Source organism: Vanellus vanellus (genome assembly GCF_965231255.1).
Source record: "Vanellus vanellus genome assembly, chromosome: 13".
NCBI classification, from domain to species: domain Eukaryota; kingdom Metazoa; phylum Chordata; class Aves; order Charadriiformes; family Charadriidae; genus Vanellus; species Vanellus vanellus.
In genome coordinates, this window is record NC_138918.1 from 12,623,482 (window position 1) to 12,648,529 (window position 25,048).

The window sequence follows — 25,048 nt, forward strand, 5'->3', positions numbered from 1 at the left end:
GAAGGACAATACGAGGAGTGGTTGTTCCTCAAGTGGTTGTTATCAATAGGTGGTGGAGAGGATGAATTTCTCCTGATGATAAATCTATATCCAGGGTGCTATCCCAGACAGTCTACAGAGGAGCAGCCAGCCTGGTCTATGGCCTTGCTTGATATTCACCTGCTTGCTGTTCTCCAGAATATTTTGCCTTTTGAGATCAGCGACAACCACAAAAATCATCAGAGAACTGTACTTAGAGGACAAACACTATTCTCTGAGTGTGTCTGTGTAATGATGTGTGCCTGGTGCTGCCTGGTTGGACCCACCTCCATCCCACCTCCCTCCCCTCCAGAGCGAGCTGGGCTTATCAGTCTCCTTCTCACGATGCTCAATCTCTGCTCAGTTTCTAGAAGGAGGGTGAAAAATGGAGGCTCATTGTTTGTCTTTCAGTCTCTTTAAGTCTTGATGCTCCTATTTCTTTCCTTCCCCTGCCTCCTCTCCTACCCCTGCGTGCCACCATCCTTTGATGAGCCGCACTTATTAAAGACTGAAGGGGATTTGCCACGTGTCGCTTTCAAAGGTCCGGGGGCAAGAAGCTTTAATTGCCAGATTTTTCACACAGGGTGTTAAAATTTATTAAAGTCAGTTTCTCTGATTTCCCTTTAATGAGATGATGACTGTGTGTACGAGATAACACTAGGTTCAATTGGTGGGAAACTCACAGAGGGGGTTTAAGTAATCAGACCAAGAAAGAGAAAAAATGAAACCCAAACCTGTGGTAGATCTTGTGTCTTGAGGACTTACTTTGCACTTAATTTAAAGGTAAGAAACTGGGATCATTCTTCAAACAGTACAGCATGGCTGGCAATCTTCTTTTTAAGGGTTTTCCTTGGGAAGTGGAGCAGGAGGTGGGCTTTTGGGGTTGTTTGATTTTCAAGACACTTTTGACATTTCAGCCACTCTTCCTCCAGGACCGTGGCCACCCCTGTGAAAACAAAGATGGGATGAACAGCCACTTGGGGTTCTCACAGCACCTGAGGAAATGCATTAAACACAACTGCTTGTGCTCTGTTTTACCCAAGTGTGAGTTACTCCTCCTGCGCTCCAGCGGTCCCTGCCAGCACCGAGATGTCGGATGGAGCAGTGGGGCTAAACTCCGTGTTCATGAGCTCTTCCAGCATGAGCCAGTTCCCCGCCCTGCGCACACATAACCCCGCTGACAGGGCACGGCCAGCTGGAGATGGGACCCCACGAGTCTGGATGAAAAGAAAACCCCTTCCAAATCAGGACACCCTGAAAGCATTGAAGCCATCGAGAAAAAAAAAAAAAAGAAAAAATAAAAGCCTGAAGTTTTTCCTTTGGTCAGCTCTGCTGCTCGCCTCCCTCGGCTTCATTTTCCCCCTCCTTCTTTCACTTGGTGCTACCTTCACACTGGATTTCGCTGCCCTACTTTTGTCCAGCCTCCTCCTAGAGATAAGATAAACGCTATTTTCAATTAACAAGACTTGATTGCTGAAAGCAATAGGAAGCAGTTCATTTAGAGCCAGCAAATTAATTGAAACCTAAATGTACATAGTCAGTGTATTGCTGGGAGAGCAATTATCCCAATCGTTTGGCCCTTGCCACGCAAGGCAGCGTCTGCGGCACCGCAGCCGGGCTGTGCGGAGCTGCGCGAGCAGGAGAAGCTCGCCTTGCTGTTATCTTTGCTGAAGTTCCTCTCTCAGCCCATTTTTATCTTGGAAGAGAAAACTCTCCGTGGCTGTAACTGTAAATTAGAGTGAGAGGATGTGTCCTGGGACTTTGGCACTGATGGGACCCAAAGTTGGTTTCTAAACAAGTGATCAGATACGATGAGATCTTCCTCTGTGCTCCTCTCCTCCTTCGGGAGGGCTTTTGCTGCCATGTGAAAACAGAATCAGTGCAATATTCACCAGCCATCTGGATCCCCTGCCCATTGCAGCGCGCAACAGAACAGACATGTCAGGGAAAAACCTCAGCATGTTTTCTCTCCTAAAAAGGGTGGAAATGGGAAAACCTCAGAAATTGTCCAAACACTGACCTGAAACATGGAGGAGCACCCAGGTCTCCAAATACTTCCAGGGTATACTTTGGGCATATTCTCTCCTTTATTGTCGGTGGCAAAGGACTGCTCAGGGCTTCATGACCGTGGTGAGGGGTGCATTTGGGATGTGCAGCACCCGGACCCATGGTAAGCTGGATCCAAGCAGTGAGGAGACACCACCCCACTCCACGGGGTCATCCCCGGCCTTGCTGCCGGCATCCCACAGCTCTTCAGAAACACCTCGTGAAAAACCTACTGCTCCACAATTTACATATCAGGGCACTGCAGGAAACAACCCACTCTTTAACACGCAATCCACCTAGAAGCGGTAAAAAGCAGTAATTACGAGCCAGTCTCTACCAGAGAGATGACAAACCCACCAAACAAAATCATGTTTTCCCTGCTGCACCTCGCTGCCTCTGAGCCAACTGGCACAAAGGCACTGCTTTTTTATTCCTGTACAAATTCTGCTTTAAAGCCTTCCCTCCCTGCCAAGCGTAGGAGGAACCCCACGTGTCGGCTCGGTAGCGTTTCCGAGGCGGGCTGTCTTAGCCCAGCGCCTTTCAAAGCCAGCAAACCTGGTGCTCGTACGAATTTTCTCTCACCTTCGAGAGATGCTGACAACGGGGGCCGGAGCGATGCCCCAGTTGCATAGCTGCCACCTCTGAAGGGAGCCGGCACGTTTGCAGGGAGCAGCCGAAGCTTATTAAATCAGAAAAGTAACACCTACGGAGTGTCGCGGCGCTTTCCGCTCCCTCCCGGCTCACTCGGCGCGGTGCTGTGCTCGCAGCCTCGCTGCGCCTTGTGAACCGGTTGGTCGGGGACGAGCTCCATCTCAGCTCATTACGAGGTACTCGTTATGCACCGACATCTGCTTTATCATTCTCCCCTCTCTCATTTTCTCCTGTCTACCAGCTTCACTGTGCCTTTGGCCCCTTCTCAGTCTTGCTTTCCTGCCTGCTTAAATTTTGGGACAGATTTCCCAATTAGGTTGAAAAAAGTTTTTTGGAGAGACACTTTGGGGCCAGCTAGCCCAGGGAGGGGAGAACCCTCTTGCCCTTGGCAGGTCCATGGCCCAGTAACCTCTGGGACACTGCAGAGAAGGCATTTCATAGCTAGAGGGTGTTTAGGTGACAGTGGCCACCACACTGCTGGTAGGCAGGAAAGGATTTCCTGCACCACTGAATTCCCAGTTATTCCAGTTTCAGTTCAGCTTTCTCAATGGTGGTTGGCCAGGATTGTGCATAACGTTTTTGGTATCACCAAAGGTTTCTGACAACTGAAGCTCTCTTGCTGTGACCCTTGAATGCATTTACCTTTTTTCTCTCCTTTCTTTTCTTTCTTTGATGACTGTAGCACATTGTCCCATTGGTGGCAGGCATCCGTGTGGCGATCAGGAAGCGTACCTGGATCTTCATCTGCTTTTTCCAGTACTAGGTGGTCTTGCAGTCAGCCCCTCAATTATGATGTTGAACCACTGCCTTTCATCCTGTCTTTCTATCTCCCAGATTTGAATTCTTTCAATTCTTCAAGTGAATTAACAATGGTTGAAAGATAAATCCTTCAGAGAAACTATATACGTACCTTTCCTTCCACTCAGTTGTGCTTTGCAGTACAACTCATTATCTTCTCTTTAGATGTCTCACTTTCACAACTCTTCTTTTATAGTCTTCATTTTAGCTAATGAGCATCCCCACAAAACCAAATGTTTTTGTGAAGCTCATTTACATTAAACCTACCACACCTCCCTCACTTAGAAACACAAGCATCTTCAGGAGAAAAACAGACAAACAAAACAAGTCACAGCAGTCTGTCATGATCTATCTTTGGGAAAACACAGAGGATTATTTTTTTTTTTTCTCTTGTTTGCAGACAGATTGCATGAGTTTGGTTATTCCTCTCTGGCCTGGAGATAGGCTCTCTGCTCTTCCTGGCACACAGCACTACCTGACACAGTGGAGTTACCAAAAAGTATTTCCTGGCCCAGGAAGTAGTTGGCTTCTCTCACTTCTGAGTGAAACTCATTTCTGAGTTTTGCCTCTGCTCAGTGTATATAAGTTCTCCCTTGCTGTGTGCTGATTCCCTTTACTGTTAATATCATTTACACACACAAACACACTTCGCATCAGTCTCCTATGAAGCCCCAGGCACATTATTCAGCAGTTTTCAGGATCTCTCTTGACCCTTTTTAATCTACCTTCCATTGTTTCTGCACAGCAGCCTCCTGTCTCTGTCAACAGCTGAAGAGCTTCTTGCTATTGAAGGGATTATCCACTAGTCCCCCAGCCCGGGACAAGGAAGCTTTCTTTCCTACCCGCCTGCTTGGAGACCGGCTCAGCAGCCAGGAGAAGGAAGGCATTGATAGAGTTTTTCCTCCTACCTATGGTATTAAAAGCAAGAGTGCCTTTTCCCCCATCCCTTCCATCCAGAGAGGACACAGGCAGTGATTAGTGCAGCAAACTGCCTGCCTCAGCCCTTCCTAAATCCCAGCCGTGCCTCCTGCCCCAGCCCAGCTCTCCCAGCAAAGCTCTCCCTGCCCTCCCAACACACCTTTATAGCTCCTGGCAATCTCCCAGTTCCTCCCAATCTGGCCCAGCTTTGCAGCTAATAGGGGTGGGGTGGGGTTAACCCTTTCTCCACCAACCTCCAGACATGGAGCTTTACACCCCACCGTGTAGCACATGTGTGGTCCTCTGTGTGGCATCAGGTGACACTGGGAACACCAGGGATGAAAACCCTGTCCTGGAAAGCCATCCTTGTGTCCCATGGAGGCAGGTGGTGCCACCATCATGAAGTCCTAGCTAATTACAGGACCTAGCAGGCTGGGCTCAGAGCATGTCCTGCAAAACTACACAGCTGGGCTTGCTTCTCTTAAGCCTGAAGATACCTTTCTGAATTAAATTTTTGGTCCCTTCAAGAAACACAACAGAAAGAGAGGGAGGTTGAAGGGGAGTTTCTTTGCCTTACTGCACCAAACCACAGGCTATTCCCTTCCTCTCTGACCTGCCACACACTCACGGCATCACAAAATCCTTTTAAAAAGGATGAGGGTTTGCAGTGTGGGCATGACCCTGTGTGTGTTTCTGGAAATACTGAGCTCTGGGATCCGTGGAAGGGTCAGGATGGTCTTGGTCAGGTCACCTGCTGACTGCAGAAATGGGGAGCCCTCTGAGAGCCGGGAGACCAGGCAGTGGCCTGTCCCTCTGACTGGGCTTCTTGTGTAGCACCGATCCCATGGGAAACTTTCTGTGCCTCAGTTTTTTCAGAAAGGGACGTTGCAGCCCTTGCTGTGCAGATTACTGTAAAAGAGGATCCAGGAGTCACTGGGACAGTGTTCAGGCTCTCTTAGTGCTTTTTTGGATAATCAGCAAATGTACTAAAAAGATGGCATATGGTCTGTGAGGGGTGCGTAGATTTCTCTTACACCAGAGAGAAAACACTTCTTCAAATGAAACCTAAGAGCTGATCACACTGCGGTCACGTCGCTGTGTCAGGATCCTGTCAAAATTTATTGCAGCGTAGATAGAGATATTTGACGTCTTGCTGAATCCTGCCAGATGTCTAACGAGGTCTCAGAGAGGGTTGTTAGAGCCTAAAACTTGCTTATGAGTCCCTGGGAATATATGGCTCGTGGCTGCCAGGGTTGCAGCTATAACCCATCTCCCATGAGGGATGCCAGTGGTTGGCCTGGGGCAAACTGGCCACAGAGGTGTTAACTGAGAGTTCCCTTTGAGCCTCATTGAGTGCAGTCCTAATAGTTTAGCTGTTTTCCTTTGGAAAGAACAATTAACAGCATCAGGGGTTGCCCTTTCATCTTTGGTATGGATTACCACACTAAAGGGAATTGATAGGAAATAAAGGTCCTGACATTTCTTTCTCCAAAGAACTGCTCTTTGTGCTCATCTTTGATTTTTGGGGGGGATGATGACTTCTTTTTAAATGAAACACAGGTGCACACTTGCGCAAGCACGCATGCATACAGTGCTCACTTTGAACGTAACAATTGCTGCCCACTTGGAAAGATCAATGCTATATATAAAAGGCCTTATGAGGTTAGATAGTTTCCAAGTATCTCCCCAAATATCCCTCAGCCAAAAAGTACATCAGCAGGTAAGCGTACATACAAGGCACTAGAACTCGGCTGCTTTCTTAAAGGAAGAAAGTTTTCCCAAGTCTTTGCCATGTCTCTTCCTACTTCTCAGCTGAAGCAGGACTCCAGCTTATGATGGTCATTGACAAACAGACGCACTTCACCGCACAAATGGGAGAGAAAATCACAACAGCCTTTAGCCAGTCTTTCCCCATGTTTATTAGATTGAAATTAGAAATGCTGATGACCGTTGCCACCAGGGTTAAAAACCCTGAGAAACATAAAGTATGGAAACCACTTCTGTGGCAAGTAAACAGCCATGGGGTCCTCCATCCTCCTTTGTGAGACCGTGTGGGCAGGACAGTGCTGGTGTCCCACAGCATTGCAAAATAGGGGGCAGAAGGGCCCCCCACAGGCAGCTGACCCCCATCCCGTCCCCTCCTGGACCCAGTGGCACAGCCTAACCTGCCTGTGTCGCCCTTGCCAGTGTGAGCAAGGAAGAGATGGGATGGAGGTGGCAAGGATGAAAATGAAATATGGATAGAACAGGCTGACTGGTAGAGATTCTCTCTTTCTCAAAGAAAAAAAAAAACAAGAAAAAAAAAACCACCAAACCAAACCAAAAAGCCCTCCCCCAACCTAAGTTAGCGGATGCCTTATTCAGAAAACTTCCTGGAAATCTCAGTTATTGTCTCACCAGTAATTGTGGTCCATTTGGAGCTGGCCCTTGGCTGCAGAAGGTACCTTCAGAAAGGTTTTAATCCTGCCTGTGGGGTTGTGCCTCTGTGCTGTGGCTTCCCAATCATAGCCCTTCTCCGTCTCCATGGAGGAGAGGCAGCAAGAGGCCCTTACACTTTAATCACAATAATATTCAGCGCTTAGGCAGGTGTTAGAGGGCTCAGTTGAGCTCTTAAGCGTAAGCGTCTTCCTGCCTGTGATGAGTGTCAGTGAGCACGGGGGCTTTTGGGTTCCCTCCTGGACCACAATTGCTCCTGAGCTCGCTCACAGCTGCCAGGCATGTGTCGCATGGCGGCCTTCACCTCTTCACCTTTCCATCCTGCTTTGTCTCCAGGCTGGAGGGGACATCAGCTGAGATCACCCTCCAGCGGGACTGGGGCCACAGCTTTGCACAGAACCTCTCCATGTCCAGCGCTGAGCTGAGTTAGGCTGCGGGGCGATGGGTGTGAATAACCTGCGGCAGGTAAAGGCTCATGGTAAATTCACCCCCCTCCATAGCAAGGAGGATGGCAGTGAGCACGTGGACCCATGGGCAGCATGCCGGTGAGGTGCATCACCTCTGGGACTGTGCCCAGGAGCTGGGAAATGAATTATATTCATTCCACCGCCATGGGGTCTGGGCTGGGAGATGCTCCTGAAATCCCTTCATGGGACAAGCACATGGCTACAGGATCCCCCGTATCCCAGCTGGGGAGCACCAAGCCACAGCAACATGATCATTACCTGCGGGGCTCAGGCATTGGCAGTTTTATCATCCCTCCTGTGGTAATGCTGCTTGGGAGTGTGAGGGGTTGCTGGTACCAGTTATCCCTGTGACCCTACTGTGGGCTGAAGATGGGGGTGGCACCCCACGGCTGCTCATCTCGGGCTTTAGCTTAAGCCCACCAGTGGTGGTGGTTTCCCTCCAACGCAGTGGCTTTGCAGAGCAATGTAGTGGGTGGTTCGTAATGCTGTGCTGCTGGGAAAAGGGACGTGCCATCTGCCCTGCTGCCGCAGCTGTGGGCCCCTGTCACTGCCCCCCTGGTGTTAGTGGAAAGAGCTGGACCAGCCCTGAAACACTTTTGCTTTCATTATTTTGGTTTACTTTTGTCTGTTATTTGTTTTGTTTGGAAAGTTGTCCCAACCCACTCTGCAGCCAACAGTGGCTGGAGTCTGTGAAAGAGCATCAGCCACGCTGGAACCACCCGTTTCCATGCCCAGGCATGGCTGCACTGGTCTAACTGGGTTGTGAGGCCATCCACCCACCCAGGACTGGGTGCGCTCCTGCATCTACGGACCGCTCTGGCAGTGCCAGCTCATTGCAAAGGAGATCTGGGTCCAGAATGCCTTAAATCACTGCAGCACTTCCCCAGGGCTTGGCTGCCAGGGCGGAGGATCTTCCTACTCTGTTTTTGTTTGGGGTTTTTTTGTGTGCTTTTGTTAAACTGGATGTGCAATGAGCTGAGTGAGGGCTCAGCAGCGTGCACAGGGGTGACGGGCAGGGAGGAGGGGAGAGGGGGCGGGAGGGCAGTAGCCCCCAGAAAATGGTGCCATCGCTCCAAACCCTATGGATCACTTTGCAGTGACACTTATAGATGAGGAGCATTTTCTTTAACAAATATGAATCTAATGGATTAGGTCTGATCTAATTACGCATTCTGCATTAAACCGATGCTCCCACTGTCTGTGGCTGCTAGCATAATTAAACTTAATGTACTTTTAATGATGTCTTCTTAACTCATGCATTCACGTATGATTAGAATCAAACAGGACGAGCTGTCACGAGTCCAGGAGAGCTCTTCGGTAGCTCCTGACAGGACTCATGTTGAAATATTAATAATGCAGATTTCAAGGTTAACAACATCGGTTTTGAAATGAGGAAAGCTTGTCACACAGTTTGAGCTAATCTGAGGCAACAAAACGGCCCCCTTTCAAGTTCAGCCTCTTCCCATCTTGCACGTGTGCTCCTGGGAGCAGGGGAATTTAAGTTTTACTTGGTAAAGATGTCAGTAAGTAAGTAAACTGCTCTCTGGGCAGCAGCCACCAAAGAAGCTGGGACAATAATCCTGTGGGCACCTTTTGGAGGAGTGCTGGGTGCTGTGTGTGCTCTCTCCTGGCATGCTCAGTCTTTGCTCCTCTTCCCCTTTCCTGCTGCTTTTCTGAAGATTGGGAGCAGTTTGTTCTAGGGTCTGGCAATCAGAAGGCAAACTCTTACTTTTCTCTCTGCTCCTATTCGGTCAAGTGAAATCAGGCTGCGTTCCCTCTCCCAGCCTCCGTCGGCTGTGTCCATAACCTCCTCGGCGTAGGGAATATGCTCCCTTGAGCTGTGCACCACCTTGTGCGGTGGGGCCTGAGGGGTCTTTGGCATTGTTGCCCTGGCTCCAGTGTCCTACAGAAAGCAGGTAACAATACTGCAATGAAATGTGGGTTTTTTTTCCCCTCTTTCTGTTTTTGTGGATTTTTTTCCCCCTTTATTGGCCCATGGCCTGGCAGACAGGTTGTCTTTTGAGTTCCTGAGAGCAAGTTGTGAAATCGTCTGAAATCCTTCCAATGGGAAAGCATTGATTTATTACACTGTAATACTGATGCGAACAACACCATGTACCTTTCATCTAAAAAGTCAGGAGTTATAGAACATGACATGCCATTAATTTTGATGCCAGCTCAAACAGAGGAGGAATTACTGCCAAAGGGATCCAGAGAGCATGTTAAACCAGCACTGCAGAGTAATGAACGTACTTTGTGGCTGTTACATTATACCATATTGATCCTTAGGAATGAAAAGGTACCTTGACAGCTCATTTGGGCTGTCAAAGGCATCTCTGTGTATGCATGTGTGTGCATGCTATATAATTAGTGCATGACAAAGGGATGTGCAAAAATCGGCTAATTACACTCCTTAATATCCCTTCTAGGGGTGAGGATTATTGTGTTTCACTGCTCCAGAGACAGCTCTCCCCTTGCACATATTTGGCCAGGTAGTCCACTCGGGTACCAGCTCAGTGGAGATGATGCCCAGCGCCCTGCATCTCTTCATCCCCGAGCCCGGCGTACCTGCTGGCAGCCGGACAGCGATGCCTTCTTGGGATAAGTGCGCACCAGCAAAAGGGAGATTAGTCTAAGTGCTCTGGGAACAGCCAGATAACTTGGCACTTTGCAAGACTGTGGCTGCATATAACACCCCATCTGCAGAAAGGCTCCTTGCTGCCCGAGTACGGTGTGATGGGTTATGGGATCACTTCTGCCCTTTGCAGGGCTAAATTCACATCTCTGCCCCCATCCCAAGGGGATGCGAGTTCATTTGCTTTCTAAAGCTATATGGTGATATGGACTTATCTGCAATAAAACAACCTCCATGTACATACCCAGAGCCTGTTCCAGGTCCTGGAGAGGAGTAGCTGGCGGTGCTGATGGTGGGACTGATATACAGATGAAGGAGAGATGGGGATGGACAGAAGAAAAATGGGAGATGATGCTGCAGCTCAGGGCTGAGTGGAGAATCCCAGAGTGGGAACAGTCAGGATTTTGACAGAAAGATCAGTCTTGAGCTAACCCTCCATGCCTCAAAGAACATTTTCCAGGTCCTTGCACACTAAATTCACCCCTCTCATACACTCAGACCATCAGGACCAAGTGCCTGGAAAAGAACAGAGCAGCTGGCAGGGGTGTCATCTTCGTAATGAAGCTGGAGCAACATGGAGCCCGAGCAGTTTTGTCTGGCATCTTTTGAGCTGGGGCTTGCATGTGGATTTTGCCCCAGAAGCCCTGCCCTCCTGCAGGCTGGTGGGCAGCTATGCACGGTGCAGTGGCATCCCTGTATTTCTGTTAATTAATTAACTGGGTAGCAGAGATGCAAGCATGGGAGCTTCAGCCAGCAGTGGGCTGCTACGACACAAAACCGGCACCGGTGGCTGACAAATTGATTTGTGCCCATAGGTAACATGAAGGCAACTGGGGAATCTGTGTTCGAGAAAAATCAGCAGCTACAAAAACCATCAGAGAACAGGTCACACAGGTCTCTCAAAGGTATTTGGGGTTAATCTGTTACCCCAAACAGATTAACCCCAAATTGGTGGGAAGGGCCTGAACTCCTCCAGTCTCCAAGGTGGTGCTTCAGAGCAACCTCCACTAGCTAAGCCCCAATCTGTGCTCTTATTTCTCGTGCCATGGCAGTGAGGAGTACCAGCAGTTGCCCAAGGGTTTCCACACACCACTGTGATGGGTCATCTGAGCTCTGACATGTGCCTCCGTGGTGAACTGACATGTTAGAAACGTGCACAAAAATATTCTCTTGGGGACCCAGAGACATGTGTGAGATGGGTGACTGGCTGTGTCATTAAAAACTCCGCACGAATCTGTGTTCACGGTGAAAACTTCCTCAAGTTTGTTTCCTTTGTTGATGGAGATATATGGCTGAGTTACTGGAGCTGAGGAGGTTAATGGTTAGTAACCACTGGCTTACGGCAAACATTGATGTGCCCCTGCCCCGTCCCTTCATTGAGCTTAGATGAGTAAGTTCTTGCATTTGATGACAGGTAGGCCCATGGACAAACAAGTCCAGCCAAATCTTTTTGCAGCATCCCAGCTTTGTGTCCTGATGCCAGGGTTATCATCCCATAGCAAAGGGACGGACGGGGTGATGCATCTGCTCCCCACTTGCTGCACTTGAAGGTTAGGTGTTTTTTTGCTTCTACAACTGCTGAAGATGGTTTTGGATCCTTGCTGGAGACTTGCTTACAAGGAATATTTGCCTTTGCCACTAGGAAGGAATTTTGTCCTGTTTATGCTAAGATAAAAGGAACATTTCTTGTGCATTTCTGCAACCTCACTGGGAACCAGGAGTGAACCACTGAGCAAGAGGAGAGTTTTGAGACAGGATCCAAGCCCACAGTGCAGTACTGAATGCCTAAGCAACTGTGGAAGACCAAAACGGGCTGATCCAGCACAGCCTGCCCACGGGAAACCTCTCCTTGAGGCCCCAATGACTGGGAGTCTCTTGTGCTTTGAAGCCTGAGGGTTCACAGCCCCTTTCAAAACTTAGTAATTCTGCCCCTTGCTGACTCTACCGTTAAAGTTTACCAGCGGGTAAAAAAGCCCCTTGTGAATGTTGGAGACCTTGAATCTATAACCGTGGCGCTGCGGGGTGAGCTGGGGCTCCTGGTCCAAGGCACTTTTGTGTCTCAGCTTCCCCAGCTGTTAAATGGGAATGACGATATGGGGAAGTCCTTCCAGATCTGTGACACCAAGCACTATGTAAAAGCATGATGTTAATGATTATAGTTAACCTCAGCAGCTGCCTGCATCTGCATAAATGTCCAAGGCCCTTTAAATCCTACTCTCTTTCACCCTCCAACAGACTTTTGGATGAGGAATTTACCAGGATAATTGTGTGAAAACTGAGTGAGAAACATCTTACGTGTCCAAGCCTCTGAAACGGCGTGGGAGCTCCTAGGAAAGCTCATCTTGGTGGGGATTTTTGGACCAGTGCTGGTTCTGAATTATCTCTGAGCTGACCGTGTCTTCTCTCTCTGTAAACACAAGCTAAAATCCTCTAATAGCCCTCCTCAAAGAATAACCCCACAAAACTCCAAAAGAAGCAAAATCATTAACTTTGAACCCAGTGAACGTTTAGTTTCCTGACTCTGGGGTAAATATTAGATAGATTCCCAATTTCAACCTGAAGCAGTTTATTCGGCTGCTGTTCACAAGTCAGACACAGCAATAATCAAGGAAATCTCGTTTGATTCAGGTTGGGTAATATTGCCTGAGGGGTAACATCATTTTCATTTCCACACATCCAGCACTGGCACAAAACGGCATGGACAGGTATGAAAAATGGATCATGGATCCTTGGTGCTAAAATTCCAGCTGATAGTTTCATTTTTGTGTAAATAATAATTACCAATAAAAATTTTGCTTGAAAAAAAAGAGAATGTGAAAAGAAAAACACCATTGCATTTGATAAACCAAAATCCTTTGCAGTACTGCCAAAAGAAAAAAAAAAAAAAGGAAAGAAAAACCAAAAGAGTTAAAACAAATATAGCTGTTAAATAAAAGATCCAGGTACCAAAGAGCAAAATTTAATGAAAGCCAAAACTGTTAAATATGGATTCCTGTTGAGAAAAAATGTCAATGTCTTTAAGAGTTTTACCATTACTCTATTTTTAAGAAAAGTGTAGTAAAAATACATATTACAAGTTAACATTTTCCACGCTTTTGTCCTATTCATCTTTTTTTTTTTTTTTTTTTTTTTTTTAACCCCTCCACTCATCAAAAGTCTTTGAAAACTGCATCTCACACCTTCACGTCACAGGCGGCCAGTCCTAGCACGGACGTGCTGCTTCTCACGAGACTGTCTAACTGCCTGGTCGGGCTCCACGCGACCTGCTGCCACGTAGTCCTGTCTTTGGAGGAGGACGGGGCACCGATGGGTCTCGGCAGCCTGCTCCCACCGCAGCGCCCGGCGGTGCACCGCTGCGGCAAGGTCCGAGACGCAGCGAGAGCTGGGTGAGGAGATGTATCCGAGGGCTCTGGGCATGGAAACAGCCTAGTTTGTGGGATGCCTCCACTGTGCTAACACTTACACAGAACTAAAGTTAAAATTAAGGAAAGCGGATTAAAAATAATGATAACCAACACAAAGTGACCTGAAGAGGTGTTTGGAGCGGCTGATAAGAGTTCATGTTCAGAGATGAGAGATGAAGATCACAAGGGTTTCCAGCGGTGGAGAGAGAAAAACGTATTGGCACAAGACATGCTGTGCCCCAGCTTAGGACCTTGCTGGTCTTCAATGTGTTGCATGATAAGTGGGTAAATGGAACACGTACTTCAGACCAGGCTGGTGTTAAAGGTGGTAAATGTATTGCTCTTCACATTCGTACTTTAACGGAAACTGTATTCAGGCATCTTCCAGCTATACTTATGGATGGCTGGATAGACAGATCCTCTTCATAGTCCTGTGCCAGTCATTTGCCTGTATCACTTTCTCTTCATCTGCTTCCCTTCTTTTCTTGCTCCTCTCTTGCTATGTTGCAGAAAGAAAAAAAAAAAAAAAAAAGAATAAAAATGAGAAAAAGCAGCTCAGAATGCTCCAATAGCAGCTCAGTCCCCGGAAAGATATTTGCTGGGTCCTGTGAGAAGATTTGAACCTTATTTGCCATCAGTGACGGACCCGTGAGATGGGACAAGGCTAAGTGGGTTCACTGTGGTCCCTGCCCCACAGACCTTCTTTCTCTCTGGATGGTCCCCTGGGAATCCTTCACTTCTGGGGAGATGTCCCAGGCCCACCAGGGTGGGAAGCATTTCTCTGTCCATGCCAGTGATTCACAGAACGAATCTTTTGTGCAGTTCTGGAAAACCATCCTTGCCCCTTTGATCTCCACGCCTGTGGTTGGACTCCCAGCTGCCTGTCTGGCAGTGCGGGTTTCTGCAATACCAAGTTTGGGGTCAGCAACCTGCTCTCCTGGCTTGTGGATGCTTCCGTCTCCCTAAGGATATGTGAGTGGGAATCTGCTACTTTTGGCTTTGTACCCAGATGGGCCACAATTTGACAGGAAGGATGAGTTTGACCAGCCCTGATGCTGTCCAATGTCATGGACGCTTGAATGCAGCTCTTGTAGGGTGTCCTCCTTGTTTTGCTTCAGCAGTTTCTTCTGGCCAACTATCTACAAAATGTCCCTCTTAATTAGAAAAATGGCCGTAAAGAGATTTCAGAGCAAAAAGGCAGGGATTTTCCCATTGCAGCCCCATGACTTCTAGCATGTTTTACTGGTTAATAGGCAGCCATCTACAACTGGATGTCTTGAGATGGTCTATTCCCGGCTCAGGGTGGTTCCCTTATGTGACCACCAAAAAGGGAGCACACACAGAAGCTAAGCAATGAAGAAATGGTTCACAATTGCTTATTAGCCCCCAATAACCTAGGCAGGAGTCGCATGTGAGGGGAATGCGGTATTTACTTTCTCTCTTCCATAAAGAGCAGCCGACCGTGATCTCAGACCAACCATCTGCTCCTGTCTGCCACGCATGACATTCTCTACTCCAGGCCCACGATTCTTCTCTTGAACCGCCACTCATCATCTCTGGAAGAATTATCCCTTTGTCCTCAGGTTACCTGGGGTTTCCAAACTCACTCATGACTTTTCCCCTGTAAAACAGCCTCGTGCTTTTGTTCAGGTTCTTTCTCGCATCGAGTCCTTCCTGTTGCAGGGAGAGCCGTTCGCAGCTCTGTCTGCCTCATTGCAATAACTCCGCAGCCCGAGTTCACAATAGAACAACGGAAGGCAGGATCACGATGGACAAAAGGCGTCAATGCTGACGCCCTGCAGGGAGTTCAGCTTGCCATTCATCGGATTTTCTTTTTTGCTGTTAGTAGCTCAGACATTAGGGTTTGCATCCCAAACTAAACCGGATTGAAGGACTGAGCAGGGAAGGGGGAAAGGGCTGATGTTACCCTGACACCACAGGAATTAGTAAGAAAAAATATATATATTGCACACACTAAGACTTATTAACAACCAAGTTAAAACAAAATGGCATAGTCCTCATTAGTGTTCCAGTGGTTCTTTGATCAGGGACGGTTCACGAGTCTGTTACATCCCGTTACACTCTCCTTATTGCAGTACAGACCTGTTTCTGTTCTCCTGCCGGTGGATCTGTTTGCAAACAAAAAGGGAAATAGATTCGATTTCCTTGAGAAGATCCATCCAATTGTCCCTTCTGTCATCATCGTTTGTCTTGTTGGTGTTGGGTTTGTTTTTGGCTCTGGAGGGGGTGGAGCTGGGCTGCCCCTGCTCTCACCCAGGCAATGGGTCAAAAGGCCAATTATAATCCCGTAGCTCCCAGGGACATGCCGGTGCTGTGGCTCATGCACGGGATCGTCTGCATGGATTTGGGGAAATCGTGGCTGACCACACGTCCATTTTCTCCACTGCCTCCTGCTGCAGCCGGCCTGGGAAGGGTTGATGTCCGTATGGCTTCGTTGATTGATTGCTGTGGGATTAAACAAAAACCCTTTTTAGGAAAGACGGGGGGGTCTCCCCCTGTCCTTAGCAATGTTGGAGAAATTACAATATAAACCAGTGTTGTCTTTCTGTCACTGTTCTCTCCCTCCTCGTCTCCATTCAGACTCTCGCTTTCTGCCTGTCCCTACTGCATCTGCTCCGTTAATTTGCGCCTCTTCTGCATTCACAATTGAATGTTTCAGCAGTATTTTGGGGTAGAAAGCATATGTGCCATATGCAAAAACTATTCAAACTCTACAACATAAGAACAGTCATCCTGGATCTGAGCAGAGGTATTATACACACTTCCCCCATAGATTTGCTATTGCTACTCCAGTACTGTTATGTATGGTGGACTCTGACTCACTGCAAGCATATGTTTAACTTTCCTCATGTGAGAAGTTGAGCATGTGCCTATGTTTTTGTCTACAGCGACGACTGAGGCAATCGGGAAATGCAAACCTAATTCAGGAAACCAAATCTCATCTTCCTGTTCCAGACACCATCCAAAACATTCGCTTTCAGAGATCTTGAGGAAACCACCTGTTTAGAACAATTACACTAAAAGATAAAGTCAATGTGGTTTCTTTACGTTTAAGCTATCTCTAAGGGCATCGTCGTCCTTCCTGGACTGGGATATCCAGGTGAAGAATTATCCAGAACAGATAAACCTGGAACAGCTATTCAGAAACAGTCAACTTAGCGCCTTGCCAGGAGGGAGCAGCCTCCCGCGCTGCCGGGATCTGCCGCTCGCCCAGGGGGTCTGTAGGGACTTTGCTGAGCAGAGGTTGGGTTTAGAGGGGGATCTGGCCCATCTTTCTGGACTCTTGCCTGGGGTCTGCTGAATGGCTTTGTGGGGCAGCCACTGCTGGTGGGAGCCAGCCAAAGGGACAAGCTTAAACCAGATGTTAACACCGGGAGCAACAATTCCCTCCCGCGGTGGCTGGTGGTAGCACGGGAAGAGCACGGCAGGCTAACCCTGACATGAATTAGTGGGTCATTTCAAGTAACACAGGGAAGCCACCCGCAGGGCAGAATCTCCTTGAGACTCAAACTATGGAGCTATTGCATTCTGACACTCTTTTGCACTTTATTTGTGACATACCTAGCTTTGCAGTGCAGCCAGCAATTATAATTTAATTTTTGTATATTCGGGGACATTAACTGCTCGCATTATCTTACCCCTGTGCTCAATGTACCTCTCATTGCCTGTAGAATTTTCTGAACCTCAGTGGGAAAAGGGCTGTTGCACATTTGCAGTGAATTAGAAATGTTATTATTGCTGACAAAACATTAAGCATGTTGTGAAATGGTGACATAAAAGCCAAAGAAACGATTGCTTATTTTCTTTTTGATTCTGGGTAAGTTTCAGTCCTCAGGGAAGGGAAAAATCTCTCTATATTTTATGAAACTCACTGCATACTTTATATACTCATGCCGACTTCCGTGCTCTTGGGAGAGGTCAAGATGAGGAAGAAAAGGGATGTGTTACTCTTACAGCACAAATCCCACTGCACCCTTGCACACAATGGTATCTGTATAAGGGATCACTTCTGCTAGTCATCTGAGTCAAGATGTACTTGTTCCCACAGAGGCTGCATTAAACGTGTACCCCCGAGGCTCTCAAATCTAATCTGCCCTTGACATGACACGCTGAAATTTAGGCACACCAGAGTTTAGGGCTGAAAGAAATCTTCTGGGTCATAAGAAGTACGCTTCTGCAAGACCATGACCGGGTGGAGAAAAAAAAACCCAAAACATTACAGGAGACGTTAGAGGCCAATTTCTCTCTAAGATGACCCATAATTCTGAATTTGGAGACCCACATCGTCTGTTCCAGGGCAACAACGCTCTCAGCACGTATCATTGTTGCCAACCTGCAAACGGTGCCAGCAGGGTGCCAGCAAAGGGAACAGGATCTGATTCATTACCACCCAGCCCCGGTTTTATCTTGCTGATAACTGCTTGGGTTTGGGGGATTTTTTTCATACGGTAGTAACGGCTGCATCAAACCAACCCCAACACACTTCACCCATGAGGCGCACACATTGCCGTAGTCTGCTTTCATGAATTTTAAGGAATGTGCTCTGATTTTGCTCTATTTTGAACTAGCGTTGTGCCGCATGTCTGATCTTGCATCAGCTCCCCCATTTGACCCTCTTTTAGCTTCCTATTCCTTTCTAGCAAGTCAAGTGACACGGGCACTTCGTTATCCCTATGTCTTGGCTTTCCACCCATGGTCTGGGCTGCATCCGTCTCTGAAGGCAGCTTTGGAGCCGGGGTAGGATCAGAGAGAAGGTGTGAAAGGCCGGGGAATGGGTTGCCACCTTCATCCGCTTTGATTCACTTCGGGACTTGTAACAAAACTCGATTAAGGCAACCAGCATGGCTAGTCCGAGCCCACCGATGAGGATATAGAAAACCCCCGCCACATTGCTGAGACTCAGCGCGCTTGTCTTGTCCTAGAAGAGAAAGGAGAAGGGAGGGAGGGGAGGGCATGTGGGAAGGAGAACAACAAAATTAATATGAGATTGCTCCGGGAGGGATGCTCCACAATATAGCAATGTTGGCATTACATCATCTCCCTCTTTACATGAACAGGTGACATTTCTAAGAGCATTTTCAATTTTTAATTCAGTGTCTAGTAAATCTAATGTTTCCCTCACACAAACAAATAAACGTTTCTTCAGCAACGTGACTCAAAAAGGTTTGGGATCTCCGTTTTTCAATCAGATAACTTAAATGCTTATTTTACCCAAAATGCCTAGTTTAAATTATTGATTAAAGGAGAAAAAAAAAAAAGTTCTCCGCCTCTTTGACATTTGCTTGTCCCTGATGTCTTGCCTGAAATAACCTGTTCTCTTGGAAATGCTCATTCCTTCTTTCCTAGATTGTTTCCCCCGCAAATTCTGTTGCTGAGCAACACATCGAAATGGTTGGGTTTTTTTCCTTTTTTTTTTCCCCCTCTTCAATACTGAGGTTGAGGTGACACCTGGGCTGCCCTCAGAAACTCATTTGATTTCTGTGTAATAAGACAGTTATTTCATATGCAATCAAGACCCGTTGATGCATGTCTAAGCTAATTATTTGGTTGGCAATAAATAGGGCTATTAATGGACCACAGCTCACAGTCAGTAGCTACATTCCGATTTTACAATTGCCTAATGAATCGTCACGGCTCTCCGGGGAAGAGGTGAGTCTCAGAAAGACTCATTTCACTGCTAGGGAAACCGAGTCCCCACATCTAACCCCAGTGTCGCTCAGTGCAGCTCTCAAAACCTCCTTCTCCTCCATGCTGACCAGGTGGAGTTGGGGTGTTGGGATAATCCGGACAGCAGCAGAACCCAAAAGCTTGGCTCAGCTCTGTGTACCAGGCTCCTGTTCCTAGGACACGCTTTCTCTACAGTGCAACCAGAGGGAGGTCCCCTGCTCCGTGCTTGTCGCTGCTCTGCAATATCGACTCGACACCTATGTGCCGGTACAGATCCCGCATGGCAATCCCAACAGGTCAGTGCAAATCTGTTGGAGCGACCAGGGTCTGACCAGCATTGACAGCCTCGCTCCATGGATGTGGGAGGAAAATTGCATACGGATCATTTGAGATCCAGCCACACAGTTAAAGAATAATATTTATGCCTGTAGAAGCGTCTGCAGTTGGAAACAAAGCCTTTGCACGGTTCTTGGTGTTCCCTGCTACTCCATGGACACGTGGACCAGTGGGTGGCACAGCTCGTTCCTTGCCCTTGTAGGACAGTTGATTCACTTGCTTTGCTTGGCAGGTTTTACAATAAGCAACCCACACTTTTCGGGAAGGGTAAGGATTCAGGAAGCAGAAAACTATATCAGAGTGACGTTGAAAGGGTCCAAAACCAAACACCAACATGAGCGCAGAAGGTTTTGATTCAAGAGCAGTCTGTCTGGCACCGGCACTGTCTTTCAGGCAAGTATGTTTTGCAAATGAATTTTGTCTTTTGCAGTATTAGGGTTCGATGGCAAAAAAGTTAACCCACAAAGCATGAAAACATTTCGATTTTCAAAATTAAAAAACTCCTTCTGTTACAGAAGATAATTTTTTTATATAAGTATATATAGGAAGAAAAGAAGGTTCCAGTCAAGAACACTAAAAAAATCGTTTTTTTTTCTACTACTCCTTCATCTGGCCCCACTGCCCATGTGAGCTGCAAAGCTCCTGCCCAGCTGGAGCTCTTGCCGCAGGCTCCAGTGCCACAGGGAGCATCTTTCCATCCTGAGCCCTCTGCTGAAAGATGCTGAGGTTTGGTTAGCGGTCACCCCTGCAGAGTTTCGGTCACTGGAAAAAACTCCACAAGTGATCTCGTTTGCCATGCTTCGCTGATTGACATTGCTGCCAAGAGATTCGCCGCTGTCATGGCGTGCGTTATACTGCTGCAGACACGATGGTTGCCGTGGTGGACAGGTTTGGTTTCTCCCTTGTATAACCTTCATATGCCGGCCAGTTTGTAGTCTTGCCGATGCTTCCTGTGTGCTCTCTGTAATGAGAAATTTCTGCAAATATCCTCCTAATTTCTGCCGTTTCCATATTTGAAGGATTATCTATCTGGTCTTTTATAATCTGCCTTCATGCAATTTTTCCCCCAGGCTTGACTGTACCTTTGTTCAGTCATCTCTTCTCTGCAGATTACCAGGAATACTTTCAAGTACCAGCTGAAAAGTGTAGAGAGTTTTTTAGCGAAGATTTAGAAAAGCGGAGCAATTACTCCATGAAAACTGGGTTACAACACGTCAGGTACTTTGCCTTTTCAAATTCAGTCTGAAGGGGCTGCACCAGCTTCAGGGAGGGACAAAGACACTAAAGGTGGGCTGCCCTCCTTGACATCCTACTCTTTTAGCCTGGCTCCTTAATGAAAAGTGGCTGATTAGCACGTGCTCTGCTCTCAGAGGGAAAGAAGGGGACAGGGAAGGAGGTGGAGCAGCCTATTTGTCCGTCTTACTAATAATTTTCAGCCCATGCTTTCAGCTTGGTTTGCTAGAAGGGTGGAGATCTCCAAGATATGAGGGACCTCCAAGATTTGGGGGGAAAAAAAAAAAACCAACACTGTAGAGAAGTGGAAACCTATTAATGGTCTCACTCAAATAAATGTATCAGTGCAATCCATAGTAGGCATCAGAGACTCCACACGGGTCTTTGACTTCCAGCCACAGATTCTTAGGAAACCTGGCTTCCGTGGCTCTGCCGGGCATGGGTATACACAAATTTCAAGTTTTATTGGCCATGATATTCTTGTATTTCCAGCTCCGGTTTGGGGGTCACAGTCCAACAGGGCACCTTCCCATCCGCCTGCTATGGCAGAGCAGTCTGGCAGCCAGGCTCGTTCTTAATTTCCATTTTCCTCCTGACACCAGCAGCATAATGACCAGTAAAAAATGACCCAAAGCAGTTTCTTGAACCACTTTTTCATACAATTTATTTCAGAGCTGTTGTATTTTTCTTGCGTTGACTTTGCAGTAGTATCATTATTGTCATTATTATTACTACTATTACTATTATTATTGGGACAATTCAGGTGAACTGAAAGTTGCCTTATGCAGAAGGCAAAGTGTAGTGAGGCAGTGGTGGGCAAAGCTGGCGGGGGGGGAGAGAGCAGCCTGCGTTTCACCTCTGCCACCATGACAAGGTTTCTCCCAAAGAGCCAAAGACACGGGCAGCTTCGGCAGGGCTCTGAGGGACACCGCCGCGGGGGCACGGCTGATGGCGCAGCCCGCTATCGCGAGCCAAGCGGAGAAGTGAAATTGCTCCTGTGGTGTCGCTTGACTTGTTGCTTGTCCTCTCCTTCTTCTTTTCGTTTTTGTTTCCTTTCCTCTCCCAGCAGGACACGCAGAGACGTTCTCTGGGCGGGAGTGGCATCTTATTGCTCCCATCGGCTGCAGCACTGGACCCACACGAAGGGCAGGAAACTCTACATGCCCCACTGAGGCTTTGCCTGCTGCTTTCGTGTACGCTCCTGCCCTAATAATGCTCATGATAAGTCCCATATTATGCTAACTGCTCGAGAGGACCCTCCCCTCCTCTCTGCTCGGGCTCTGTGACACCAGATGCTCTCCTGCGGAGCTGCCCATCACCGAACCAGCTTGTTAGTGGGAGTGTAAATGTCACCGCTCGTCTCCCGCAGCGGCAGAGTGCTGACGTGGGGGGGAAGATTGGCAGGTGAAAAGAGAAAGAAAAACCCATCTTTCCGAAAAGCCCGGCCTTGTTGCTGCAGCAACCAGGCACCTTCCCGTCTGTTCCTCTCAAACGTGGCACCATGTCCATCATCGTCTTTCTCATCTTTTATCCTCCTGGGGCTGGAAAGCATTAACGCCAAATCTGCCTGGTTTCCCAGCAGGGCTGGTCCTTTCTTTTACCCTGCATGACAAGAGCCTGTTGGCAGCCCAAGGTGATGGCACCTCGAGCTGTTGCAGTCTCCATAGAAGATGAACTGTCCTTAGAGCAGGTGGTGGCTCCAGCAGTTGAGCTTTTACACCAAATGCCGGGCTGCTTTTATTCAGGCAAGACCTGAAGCTCAGCAATGAAGGACACAGTGCTGCCCATCAAATCAGAATGCTGCTGTGGGTCTGCCAGAAGATGGGTATGAGTACATGGCTGCCCACCATGAAAAGACACCCTTGGCTTGAGAACCAGCCAATTCCCTGCAAAGGCAGGGCAAGGTGGTAGCAGGATTTGTTCCCTATTTCTAATTGTTTCCTTTTTTTTTTTTTTAAACAAAAGTGCAATTCTTGCAACTGGAGGAGCGGGAGATCCCCGTGGCTTTAGTGAAGGTCCTTTAGGTGCATGAAGCTCTCTGGCTGTCCCTGCGAGCAGGTTGCACCTTGCCATCCTGGTCTGGAAAAAAAGCTTCCTTTCTCCCATTGCCTTGCAAAAGCTCCAGGGAAGAGGAGAATCACATCCACCTGCCCTGACATTTAGTCTCCTCTTTGTCATTACCCTCCAACAATCCAAGACACCCCTTTCAAGCCTACAGCTCATTTCGTAGCCTGCAAAAAAACCCTGTCCATCCTGTGCTTATTCATAAAACAGGGTCCTTCTAGTGAACCGCCTAGTTACAGTCTGTCTTTCCTCTGGGCTTTTTTTCTGCTGTGGCAAGGAGAGGAGAAGTGCAGGAAGGCTGGGAGACGGGAGCGGGAATTGGTGGAGGGCTTCTAGCTATGTGAAGTGCTGGACGTGTGTGCGCAGGAAGAAACCTTGAACCTGCGGGAAGGGGTGGTTGCCATGGGTTTATTGCGGGGAGAAGAGCAGCAAGGACATTGTAGCCCAGTGCAGGACACTGCCTGGGATTTTCCACTGTCTGGCAATGGAGCCAGGGATGTGGTGGTCCTGGACCAACAGCACCTGAGTGCAGCTGCCCGGCACCTCCTGTGATAGGATAACAGATCCAAATATTCAGAAAAACGGAAGTGTTTGCCTCTGAAGTTTTAGTTCAGATCCACCAACGTATCTACCGCTACTTTATAGGGATTTCTCTGGATAAAAAACTAGGTGGGCAATAGATAAGTAAACAATCAGATTAAAAATAGGATGCACAGAAGTCAGCTACAGGCATGGAACATCATCTGGGGCCAGTGAACACAAGCCTGGGAAACACCAGAGGTTTTACTTGGCTCTGGCCAGAAACTTTGGCTACAAACCTTACATCCAGCTAGCCCCTCACCTCTCTTCATTAGCATTCATTCATCCTTCTGAAAGTCCTCTAACTGCAAACTAAGCTAACCTTGATAGATAGAAATGGGAAGGTTTTGTATCGCCTGTGGGGAGAAAGGTATGAAACGGCCTCCATCCTCTCAAGCTTTGCTCTGAACCTTGGCCATTAGAGGAGAGCTGTGTGGTCCGTCTCGTGCCCCCAAAGCGCAGGTGGGTTTTGTGGCCACCATGGTGAGGACAGGGGAAGCTGTGCCTGGTGCTCAGCCCTGCCTGGCCTGCCTTGTCCCCAGCACCGAGGGCACCACAGGGAAAGGGGGAGGAACTGCTCCTGCAGCAGCCGGGCAGCTCGGCTTGTTTGCGGTAGGTGCAAAAGAGCCCAAGAAGCAAAAATAGATAAAAACCAGGTAGGCAATAGGTGGGTGTATTTGCCCGGCTGCATTCACGAGAACAAACGAGCAATGCAATTGCTTTGTCTTTCTGTAGGTGGGAGAGGTGTTCCGCTGATGTTAACGTTGATTTCTCTCACGGTTGTTTCATATTGCACTGCTGTCGCGGACATGGTGCGGATGCCGAGCAAGGAACAGAGACGTGACCCTTTCGTGTAACAGCCGAGACTCTTCACTGCGATCTTCCGCTCCCATGAAAAGCTTACACGGGTTTAAGGCTTGTGCCTACTGACTTCACACACGGAGTTTCAAGCAGCTCTCATGACTTTAGGATCCAATCTCATTTATTCACATGTGATTCACATGTGTGTGACTGTGTTTTTCAAGCACGTGTAAATAACGTGATCAATACTGCGGTCATACGATCCACATAAACCCATGTGTCCCAAACCTTCTGTTTCTGTCCCTATAGGTTATCCCAGTGTGTGGAATGAAGCGCTACATCTACTTCTTTTTTCTCCCCACCAGAATAGTGATAAAGTACAGTATTGTAGGGATTTTGTTTTAAACTGAACTGGTTTCACATCCATTTCCTTATGGGCATTTTATCGGCTATGGGGTTTCTCTAGCACTGATGCATGCAGGCTTGTGGTGAAGGTATTGTGGAAGCTGTGTCATGGCTTCAGTTTCCCAGCAGAAGTAATTACTTTTCATTCATATGGTGACTATTGCTCAGTTGGTTACCTTGCAAAATATAGGCACTATACAAGTCAATTAGATTTTTGCCTGAGTGGGACAAATGCCATATTGTATAGCATGCCTTATAGGAGGGTTATTCTTGGATATGTAGAATACTGCAGAGAAGAGCAGAATTTGATTTTAAATAGCATCTGTTAGCCCCGGAATGCCTTACAATGCGATAAAGCAGTTGGTGAGATTCAGACAATTAGGCCAGGTGGAAAAAAATATGACAGCCTACCAAAAAATGTTTGTAGCAATTTTCCCCTTCTTATGAAATTTGAATATCTTTAATACTTTAAAATCCAACCCACTCCATCTGGCTCTGGAGGTGGGTTGAACATAGAAAGGAAAAAAAACATTACATTCTTTTTTCCAATTTTCAGCTGGGGAACCCCA

General features: G+C 47.7%; 1 protein-coding gene across 4 annotated transcripts in view; it reads right to left on the reverse strand.

Annotated features, from left to right (window-relative positions):
* Positions 1 to 15,671: 15,671 nt before the first annotated feature.
* Positions 15,672 to 25,048, reverse strand: part of GRIA1 (glutamate ionotropic receptor AMPA type subunit 1) — a gene marked incomplete at both ends in the record, with an annotated part of 124,178 nt that continues 114,801 nt past the window's right edge. For all 4 annotated transcript variants that reach the window (XM_082490086.1, XM_082490085.1, XM_082490083.1 and 1 more), the window contains 2 exons: positions 15,672 to 15,860; positions 18,178 to 18,312. In XM_082490086.1, coding sequence (XP_082346212.1) covers positions 15,672 to 15,860; positions 18,178 to 18,312 — 324 coding nt within the window. The remainder of the gene's footprint in view (positions 15,861 to 18,177; positions 18,313 to 25,048) is intronic.